This window comes from Anopheles maculipalpis, chromosome X (assembly GCF_943734695.1).
Source record: "Anopheles maculipalpis chromosome X, idAnoMacuDA_375_x, whole genome shotgun sequence".
Taxonomy (NCBI): Eukaryota; Metazoa; Arthropoda; class Insecta; order Diptera; family Culicidae; genus Anopheles; species Anopheles maculipalpis.
Window position 1 is genome coordinate 20,573,895 of NC_064870.1, and position 11,482 is coordinate 20,585,376.

Here is an 11,482-nt window from a genome sequence, read left to right on the forward strand (position 1 = left end):
GTGTTTACACCGACCGCTGCTGTCATTGTCGGAATTTAATTCGTATTTACGAAGTTGTCGGAAAAAAGCTTCGCGGTCGGGATAACTGAGTTCCGCGGTGAGTGAAGGGCCAGGACGAGAAATAGGTTTATAAAAGGGCGGAACAACGCGTGAGCGGCATTAGTACCGCTAGAAAACCAGAAAATAAATCAAACTAATTTTTTGGTTCGCTCCTCTAAAATAGCGTTCCTAACTAATTATAAACTTTTTTTATCTGTGTTTTCTACATTCCAAAAAATTAGTTTGTTGGAAATTCCAAAAAATTAGTCTGTTGGAAATACCAAAAATTAGTCTGTTGGAAATTCTAAAATTTCAACAAGTTTGCGATAGTTTGCAAGAATATTTGCTTCGCAAAGCTAATTTTAGTGCGCGTTTACTTCGAAAGTCGAAAGTAAATTATCCACCGAGGATAATCGCGATCGCGAAACGAACGGTAGTGTAACCTGTATACAGTGCGCGCGTATTAAGAGTGATTCGCGAGATGGAACACGGCGATCACACGGTGCGAGAAGGGCAGCAGACGAGCCAGCGAGAGGATCGTGAATTTCCCTCGCAGGAACAGACGGCTGAACGCGAAAGCGTAGTCGCGACGAATGCGACGCCATCCTGTTCGGCTCAATCGCCCGTGGCCGTACGAGGATCGTCCCAGAGCGAAGGGATTTTGAGCCACCGGGGCGAGCAGACGATGCAGACTCCGTGGGGATACTTTCCGGTGAGGCACAGGAATGCCATCGCGCTGGACGCGACACCAGAAGCAGCCCGGCCTTCCCTTTATCACACGCACGCACAAAATGGCCACACGCAACCGGAGGGTTTGGGACGCGTCACCGATGGCGCATCAAACTCGGCGATGGCGACCGCGCACCGGTCAACAACCCCTGAAGGGTTCATTAACCCTAACCGGGAACATCGGAAGAAGCAGCTCGAACTCGAGCGTTTAAGGATCGAGCTGCAACAACGAAAACTTGAACTCCGCGAGCGCGAGTTGGAGTTTTCTAAAAAGGAGTGTGATATTGCGCGCGAATCGCAATGCGAGTTGGAAAAGGCGAGTGCTTGGCTACTGCATCGAGAAAATGGTGGTTCCCTTGATGCTGCTGGAAGGCGTGTTGGGATCAGCACGGAACACTTCCGATATGAGGACAACCCTACCGTGGCCAGCAGCAAATATGCACCTACTCACCTCCCGACGTGGCCAGTGAACGACACCGCGAAACGTGACGCGGAATTTCGAGAGTGGCAAAGCGCGATGGAGGATCTCATGTCGCGAGATCCTCGTCGCACAGATGTATTAACGCACCGACCCGGACACGATTTTGGACACAGCACTTTGGCACAACCGCACGCAACCGATAACGACACTTCAGCACCCGCACACGGACACGATTTTGGACACAGCACTTTGGCACAACCGCACGCAACCGATAACGACACTTCAGCACCCGCACACGGACACGATTTCGGACACAGCACGTCAACATACACACACAAAAACCGATACGGACATGCCCCGCCCCACGGACTCGATCACGGTTATTACACGTTTATACCGCCCCGCGGACTTGGAGAGGCGAACAGCACTTTTGCCCTACCGCGCACGAGCGCGCCAGCAACGTACCCGCACAATGCCTTCGCCGATAGGCATGCGGGAACATTCGGAAGCTTGGGATCGACTTTCCTAAGTCAATCACAAATCGCAGCGCGGAAAGCCAGTGGACGAGAGTTGCCGACGTTTTCGGGTTCCGCGGAACAGTGGCCGCTCTTCATCTCCAGCTACGAGCACTCAACAGCCATTTGCGGGTACTCTGACTACGAGAACCTGCTGAGGCTACAGAAGGCGTTGAAGGGAGCTGCGCTGGAAGCGGTCAGCTCGCTGTTGTTGTTGCCTTCCGGGCTAAAGGAAGCAATAGAAGTGCTCAAGCTACGGTTTGGAAGGCCGGAGGTGATTGTAGAAAATTTGATGGAGAAAGTGAGACGTATGCCAGCACCACGAGCGGATCGGCTGGAAACTCTGGTGGAGTTCGGATTCGCGGTGAGGAACCTGTGTGCGACCATCCGAGCATCTGGGCTACCGGAATATACCTGCAACGTTATCCTGCTGAAGGAGTTGATCGTGAAGCTGCCGTCGGCCACGTGCATCGAATGGGCGAGGCACCAACAGCAGCTGCCCTCCGTTACGTTGTCGGACTTCGGAAGGTGGATCGGCGAATTGGCTGCAGCACTCAGCAGGGTAGTTCCGGTGAAGAGCGAACGTTTCGACCGCAGTGGATCTGGAGACTCGGATCGTCGGAGCAGTGCGAAGCCGGTACGACTAGATCAGCGCCAGCCCACCACCGCACGTTTGCACATGCACGCCGCCACCACGAGCGGTAAGTACTCACCAACGAATGTTACTAAATGTTCAGCCTGCCAGGGGGATTGTGCCGCACTGGATACGTGCCAACGTTTCCAATCGATGACCGTCGCTGAAAGGAAGGAACACGTAAGGGATAAGAAGCTGTGCCGAAAATGCCTTAAGTATCACAAGGGGTGGTGTCACCTTAAAACAGTTTGCGGATCCAATGGGTGCGAGGCATTGCACCACAGGTTGCTACATGGTGCTTTGAGTACGACCACCAACACAGAGAAGCATTGTCTCACGCATTCCGGCTCGAACGATCGCACTTTGTTCCGTTACGTACCGGTAACGATGTATGGGAAGGATGGCAGGACTGTTCGAACGTACGCCTTTCTCGACGAAGGTTCGTCATCAACCTTCATCGATCATAGCTTGATGGATGAATTAGGGTTGATCGGAACGTCACGGCCGCTGTGTCTCAAGTGGACCGGAGATACTACCAGAGAAGAAAAGGCTTCTGTCCAGCTGGCGGTGCGAATTTCAGGTGCCTACGAAGGGGCTCCAGTGCATGAGCTGACGAAGGTACACACGGTCAGCAATCTAGCTTTGCCCGCGCAGACGATCGATTGCAAACAACTGGAAACTGCGTATCCACATCTTAAGGGTTTGCCGTTAACCTCCTACGTCGATGCTGTACCTCGTGTTCTAATTGGTGTAGACAATTGTCGTTTGGGAAAGCCGCTAAAATGTACAGAAGGACGCGTTAATGAACCAATCGCATCGAAAACTAGACTGGGCTGGATGATATACGGACCGTGTCCTATTGCAACCGCTAGTGTAACAGGAGGACACGGAAGTTTTCACATCTGCAGCTGCGAAGGTAACGTCGATGGTGTACTCACAAGCGAGGTCAAGGCGTTCTTCTCGTTGGATTCACTGGGCATCACTAAGCCATCACACCTACTCAAATCCAAGGACGACGAACGCGCATTGGCGATACTTAACCGAGAGACCAAATTGCAAGGCGACCGATTTGAAACGGGCTTACTCTGGAAATATGATGACATCCGTTTGCCATGTAACAAAGCTGCAGCGTTGAAAAGGTACGAGCTTCTAAAAAGAAAAATGAGTAAAGATCCGGAGTTAGCTGCGGCGGTAAATCAGAAGATGAGAGACTACATCCAAAAGGGCTACATTCGACGTTTGTCAGCGAGTGAAGCGGAGGACAAACGACCGAACGACTGGTTTCTACCTATTTTCCCGGTTACCAACCCAAATAAACCGGGAAAAATTCGCATGGTTTTTGATGCGGCGGCAAAGGTGAGAGGAGTCAGCCTTAATTCCTTCCTTTTAGCGGGACCCGATTTGCTTGCCGGGCTCCTTTCCGTTCTCTTTAAGTTCCGAGAGTTTCGTGTCGCTGTCGTGGGGGACATTCGTGAAATGTTCCATCAGGTGTTGATGCGAAGGGAAGACCAGCGGAGCCAGATGATCTTTTGGGATGGAAACGATCAACACGGCGATCCGGCCGTGTACGTGGTAACCGTGATGACGTTTGGCGCTGCTTGTTCGCCGAGCAGCGCACAGTTCGTGAAGAATCTCAACGCAGAGCGATTCGAGAAAGAGTTCCCGCGTGCGGCAAAATGCATCAAAGACGAGCACTACGTGGACGATATGCTCGTGAGTGTGGAAACGGAGGAAGAGGCTGTACGCCTAGCGAAAGAGGTTCGGGAGGTGCACGGCAAAGGAGGATTCGAAATCCGGAATTGGGTATCTAACTCATTAGAGGTGGTGAGGCAACTGCAGATACAAGCGGAACATCAGAAAAGCATCGATATCGGCTACGGTTTAGCAACGGAAAAGGTGCTCGGCATGTGGTGGGACACGGCTTCCGATACGTTTACTTTCCGGCTTTCAACGCAGCTTACTGAAAAACTACAGGCGGGCAAGTCGTGCACAACGAAGCGTAACCTACTCCGGATCCTGATGAGCATCTACGATCCCATGGGTTTGCTCGGGCAGTTTCTGATGTATTTGAAAGTTCTCCTGCAAGAGGTATGGCGTTCCGGAATAGGATGGGATCAGGAGCTGCATGACCAACTGGCGGAAAAGTGGTTAATTTGGCAACGAGTGCTCCCTGATGTCGATAAGGTGAGAGTCAGAAGATGTTATCGAGCGGTCACGTCGATTCGCGCCGGAGTAGAGCTGCATGTGTTTTGCGACGCAAGTGAGAATGGGATGGCCGCAGTCGCTTATTATAGGTTCGAAGAAGATGGAGTTGTAGAATGTTCTCTCGTTGGATCGAAAACTCGTGTGGCTCCGATGCGTTTCATCTCGATCCCGCGACTAGAGCTGCAAGCGGCGGTGATTGGTGCCCGATTAGCGGCTACGATCGTCAACTCACATCGATTAAACATCTCGCGCACGGTGTTTTGGACAGACTCGCGGAACGTGTTGAGTTGGTTGTGTTCTGATCATCGGCGCTACAATCAATTTGTAGCATTTCGAGTCGGAGAGCTGCTCGAAACAACGGAGGTTGAGCAATGGCGTTGGATCCCAACGAAATGGAACGTAGCCGATGACGGGACGAAGTGGACGAAAACACCGGATCTATCGCCTACTAGTCGCTGGTTCAACGGTCCGAGGTTCTTATGGGGCCCTGAATCACTCTGGCCCGCCGCCGAAGCACCATCCACAGACACCCCTGAAGAACTACGTCCCAACGTGTTGCATCATACGGTGCAGGAGCCTCTCATTAATTTTCATCGTTTCTCGAAATGGAGAAGGCTTCTGCGGGCAGTTGCGTATGTGGTGAGATTTGTCACTAATGTCCGTCGAGCCATCAGGAAAGATGTCATTTTAGGTGAACCGCTGACACAAGAAGAGCTGGCACGGGCCGAGAAGATCATCATCACCCAAATACAGGCGGACGTGTATGCGTGTGAAATACGCTCTTTGAAGAAGGATCCCTCTCTGTTGCAGCCGTGGAAGAGCAGGGTGGAGAAGAGCAGTCCTCTCTACAAATTGTCGCCGGTACTAGACGAACACGGAATAGTGAGGATGCGAGGGCGCCTGGCTGGGACGTTGTCGGTCAGCGAAACACTGCAGCAACCTATCATCCTCCCTCGGAAGCATCGTGGAACAGAGTTGCTAATACTCAGCTACCACGAACGATACAAGCACTGTAACCACCGCACGGTTGTTAGTGAGCTGCGAGCTCGGTTTTATATACCACGGGTCCTGGGTGAGTACAACCGTGTACGTAAGTCCTGCCAGCGATGCAAAATAGATGGAGCCACTCCGGAGCCTCCCTCGATGGGAAACGTTCCATTCCAACGAGTTGCGGTCGGGCAACGAGCTTTCTCATTCACAGGCGTGGACTATTTTGGACCCCTGCTGGTTGCCGTAGGAAGACGAGTAGAAAAAAGATGGGGAGTCATATTCACCTGCCTGACGTCCAGAGCTATCCATTTGGAGATGGCTCACTCTCTCACAACGGCGTCCTGCATTATGGCGATTCGGTGCTTCATCGCTAGGCGCGGAAAACCGTTAGAGATGATCAGCGATAGGGGAACCAATTTCGTCGGGTCGGCTCGGGAGCTGGAGGAAGCCTTGCAGGCCGTCGACGTTGACGCGATGATGGACGAATTCGTTGGGCCCGAGATGAAATGGAGCTTTAATCCGCCAGCTGCACCACATTTCGGCGGATGCTCGGAGAGACTGGTCCGGTCTGTAAAGAAAGTGCTGAGTCAATTTGAGCTGCCACGAAAGCCGACGGACGAGGTGCTGATGTCGACGCTGACGGAAATCGAGCTCATCATCAACTCGAGACCACTTACCTACGTGCCATTGGACGACGAGATGGACACACCGATCACACCAAACCATCTACTACTCGGAAGCTCCAACGGGTGCAAGCCGCCCGCCGTATTTGACGACAGTAGTACCGCCGTTAAAACAGCATGGAGAGCCGCCCAACGCAACGCAGACGTATTCCGGAGGAGATGGGTATCGGAATATCTCCCCACGCTGACCCGCCGATCGAAGTGGTTTGAGTCGGTGCGGCCGATTCAGGTGGGAGACTTAGTAGTTATCGTTGACAATTGTTTGCCGCGGAACAGTTGGCCGAAGGGACGCGTAATCGAGGTAGTTAGGGCCCAGGACGGTCAAGTAAGGCAGGCAAGTGTCCAAACCGCCCGTGGGATTTATAAACGACCTGCGACAAAGATTGCGTTATTAGATGTACAGCAAGGAAACTTACCTGCGTGAGCTAGGAGTAGTAAACATAGTGCGGCGCATGGTAAAGTGACAGCAAACAGCAGCAGGAAGTAGAGTGAGACAGATGCAGGACGAAAATCTAGTTGTCTCACTGCGGGAGGCAATGTTGTAAACAAGCGGTGTTTACACCGACCGCTGCTGTCATTGTCGGAATTTAATTCGTATTTACGAAGTTGTCGGAAAAAAGCTTCGCGGTCGGGATAACTGAGTTCCGCGGTGAGTGAAGGGCCAGGACGAGAAATAGGTTTATAAAAGGGCGGAACAACGCGTGAGCGGCATTAGCACCGCTAGAAAACCAGAAAATAAATCAAACTAATTTTTTGGTTCGCTCCTCTAAAATAGCGTTCCTAACTAATTATAAACTTTTTTTATCTGTGTTTTCTACATACATCAAACTCGATTATTCAAGGTTAACCCTTAAATAGGCAACAAAAAACTCGTGTATTTCTTTCAACATAAAACTACAATAAGTTTTCATTCATTGCTTGTATTGATATGGAATTTTCAAAAGTCACCCAACTTTTTTATTTCCAAGTTTTTGGAGCAAAGATTGTAATTGTCAACAGCAGTTAGTATTTTATTTGGATTTATTTTAAAATTTACCACGTAAGTTATCTACTAGCATGCCCGGTTATTCCACACATTTCGTTTATGGAATGACTTTTCTCGTCTTCTACTTCACGCATTATGCTTGTTTTCGAATCAAATTCAATGAATTAAAAATTTCTAATGGATCGTCAGTTCTATCATAACATTAAAAACAGAATGAATAACGAATGCGTTCGGGCACAACGATCAGACAGAAACATGACGAAGAGCAATTCGTCAAAAGCGGCTGGTGTCTTTGCTCGGTGGCATGCCACTAGTTGCAAGGGAAATGTATGAAATGAAAACAGGGATCGTGTTCATCGATCTAGAAAAATCATACAATAATGTCAACACAAAAACCCTGATTGGAAAAATGATAGAATCAAATGTCCCATCAGAAATTACAAATTGGACAAACGCTTTCCTAAAAAACAGAACCACAACATTAGAATGCAACAACACAATCCTCAAAAAACTTATCACAGACGGACTACCACAAGGTGACGTCATGTCCCCAGCCCTTTTCAATATATATATATATATATATATATATACCAAAGTCATACACTACCAAATTAACAACCACAACACAACTTAGGTTAGTAAAATGTTGCAACCATTCGACGAGGCACCTTCGGCTTGCACTTTTTTACGACGGAATTCTTGAAGGTCGCTCATTTCGCTCATGGGTAAACCCGTCTCTGATTGTGAATTTTTATGTGTGCTGTTGCATCTGAATATTTGTGGTTAGCACTAGTTGAAGACATGAAAAATTCAGAACATATTGGTCATATGTAACTGCTGAATAAAAAATAAACATATTTTATTCGTAAGGAACGGTCGGGTCGCGTTGCTAAATATACATGTTATGTTATTATTTTCCAACATAATCTATAATTTAGTTTTTATCGGTAAAAATGTTCGACAAACATTTCCTAAGCCGTTTTTCTCCATTGAGCAACCAAAAAGTTACGTAAAGTACCATGTGCTGCTTAAGAAACCTTACAGTTCCATTAAGTACCATGCTTCGTTTATAAACAAGCTTCATAGTTCCATCGGGTTCCACGCCTTTTTTTAACAAGCTTCAAAGTTCAACCGTAGTTCGATTTTTCCTGAAGCAGCCTACAAACAGCTAGAGGGCTCGAATCGAAGAGAACACATATAAATATTTAGGTACAATAATAGACAATAAATTGACATTTAAAAAGCATATAGAACACATTAAAATCAATGCAAGCAAAATACTAAACGTACTCAAAATACGATGCGCCAGTAAAAATAACACATATCCTCCATAAGCCCTAACCATATCACAAAATAAGATAAACAACAAATACAGGTATACAGATCTGATAAAAATATTCCAAAACGAAATGAAGGAACAAACTATAGAATGGTACACCACATCCACAAGAGAGAAAGGAATTTTTTTGCAGAACTACATAGTGATTTCAAATTCAAACTATGGTATAAAGACACACTGCTCAAAGCACATGAAGTCAAATAAAATAGCAAGTAAAATCCTAGCGGGACATGATCTATCAGAATACTGGTTCGAAAAAATGAGCATAATACAAAATGGTACCTGTGAAATATGCAACGAACCAAACACCGGATTGCATAAAATCTTTGTATGTCCAAAATACAACAAAGAGAAAAACATCATCAAAGAAAATCTCAAAAAAGATTGGCAATTGGCATCAGGTAAAACATTTAAAAGAATATTTAAACACATCAAGAAAAACAACATAGAGTTGTAAAGAAAATAACCAAACATACAACACGCCATAAATACAAAATCTTTACTTCCAACACAAATAGATATCCTTTAAATTATTTGATATATGTTTAAGTATTTATTCATTCATACTTACTTACTTACTTCTATACTTATTTTGGTTTACCTACGGAAGTTTGTTCGGACCACGGTCCACCGTTCAATTCTTCTGGGTTTATGGAAGGATGTTAGGCTAATGTCATCAAGATGTTGAAATCACCGCCTTATCATCCGCAGTCAAATGGATTAGCGGAGAGGGGAGTTCAGACGATTAAGAAAGTGTTGAAGAAGTATTTGATTGATGAACAATTGAGACCAATACCATTACAGCGCAAATTAAATCGAATATTATTTAATTATCGTAACACTCCATCTACTTCTACAGGTAAAACACCTTCATCATTAGTGTTTTGCTATGTACCAAGAACATTACTAAACACGAGCAATCCAGTTAAATTAGAAATTCAAAATGATGAAAGATACGTAACCTAAACCTCAAACCCCTCCCGCCTCCAGTGTCCAAGCCAGTAGATACAGTATCACACGCGAAAGGAGATAAAGTTTTGTATAGGAATCATCATGAGGATTTGGTAAGATGGATTCCAGCCTTAGTATTGGAAAAAATAAGTAGCAATAGATACTTGATAAATGTTCACGGAAATGTGCGAATAGTACACACAAATCAAACTAGAACATCCGATCTATCGGATGAATTTCATCCCATAGTACCCATAGTCAGTGCACCGGTAGGAAAAGACAAAACAACAGTAAAGGTGACAGACAAACAAAAGGTTAGTTCGACACGAAAACGAAGTGAATCCAAATCTCCTAAATTAAGAAGATCCAAAGGAATACGGGACAGGATAAGGAAAAACTAATTTTAGTAGCTTGTGAACGTAATTGACATTGTTTGTTAGAGTATCTAAAGTCTCATTTAAAGCTGGGAGAAGTGTTATGTATTGAAAATAGTTATTAGTTACGCATACTAACCATAGTTGATAAGGTAAGCGATTTCACTAACACCCCTATAGAAAATCTTGAATAAAAGGAGCCTCAGCCTCCACGGAGATCATTCCGAATCGTGACGACAATAAAGAAAGATCTCCAGAATACCACAACCACCAGGGTTCTGGCCACGTCGGGTCCGTTACCTGCGAAACACGAAATAAAGATACGTTATACAAACATAACAACCTTATGATGTGGTAGAAATACCCAGCGATCAAACGTGCGTGGTTAAATATGGAAAGAAAGCTGGACAAATTACACAACAATCGGTTGGAAAAGTTTGAAAAGTAAAGTATTAAGAAAGTATCTAGATTAAGTTAGTTCGTAAGTAATTATTACGAATGATAGATTTAAGGAGAGACGAAAAAAATCAATGATCGATTAAGCTAGCACTTAACGGTACTACACAACGCTATGCACTATAACTAGAATTATTGCGGCACACGACAGCAGGGTTGAATTGAAGAATCGAATTTGAAGGATGATATGGAGACAGGAGGAATCGTAGTTGGTTGTGGTTTTCGTCATGTCACATTTCGAAGCGTTGGTTGAAACGACTGCCAGATTGATATGGTAACAGCGGGTGGGTTAACCATGTCCACATGATGTTGATTGAGATCGGAAAGAGTTGAGGTGAACTATCAGGGACCACCGACGGTTACCAGCAGAACCAGTTGAAATCTACGGTTAAGATAAAGGCGGTTAAAAGCGACAGAAACGAATACTGCAGAATGAAGTCACAGAGTAAAACATGCGGTTTTACTGCGTGCGTACACAATAATAAGCCGACAGCAGGACAGAAAAGAACAGCAATCCTTTTCTACTCTGGATCTATAGCTTCAGGGTTCCACCAAATCAGAATGAAAAAATCGGACATAGAAAAATTTGCATTTGCCATTAATAATGGTAAATATGAATTAAAAACGCTCAAGCAACCTTCTAGAGAGCAATTGATGATGTTTTGCGAAATTTAGAGAATTTTTAGAGAAACATTTTAAAAATTTGAACACCATCTTGAACACGCTTAACCAAGCAGGATTGAAAATTCAATTAGATAAATCAGAATTCTTCAAGAAAGAAGTAGAATTTCTCGGTTTTGTTGTTTGCTCTGACGGAATAAAACCTTATCAGAATAAAATCGACGTAATTTCTAAACACCCCATTCCCAAAAACATGAAAGAACTTCGTGCTTTTCTGGGATTGATGGGCTATTATCGGCAATTTGTCAAAGATTTTGTTAAAATCGCAAAACCTTTGAAAACATTTTAAGAGGGAAGGGTTCTGACACATCAAAACAAAACAAATCAGCAAGAAGCAGAATGTTTCAATAAAATGAAGCAAATATTATCGTCAAATGATATTCTTATCTATTCCGATTTCAATAAACCATTCATTCTGACTACCGATGCTTCAGATTTTGCTGTTGGAGCTGTGTTCTCCCAAGGTGAATTAGGCAAAGA

The 11,482-nt window shown here is 45.5% G+C and overlaps 1 protein-coding gene across 1 annotated transcript; it reads left to right on the forward strand.

The window, feature by feature from the left end:
- Nucleotides 1–520: 520 nt before the first annotated feature.
- On the forward strand, nucleotides 521–6,680 carry LOC126564738 (uncharacterized). Its single transcript, XM_050221839.1, has 2 exons — nucleotides 521–6,541; nucleotides 6,612–6,680. Exons 1-2 carry the CDS (start codon nucleotides 521–523, stop codon nucleotides 6,678–6,680), a joined length of 6,090 nt encoding a protein of 2,029 aa, XP_050077796.1.
- The last annotated feature ends 4,802 nt before the right edge of the window (nucleotides 6,681–11,482 follow it).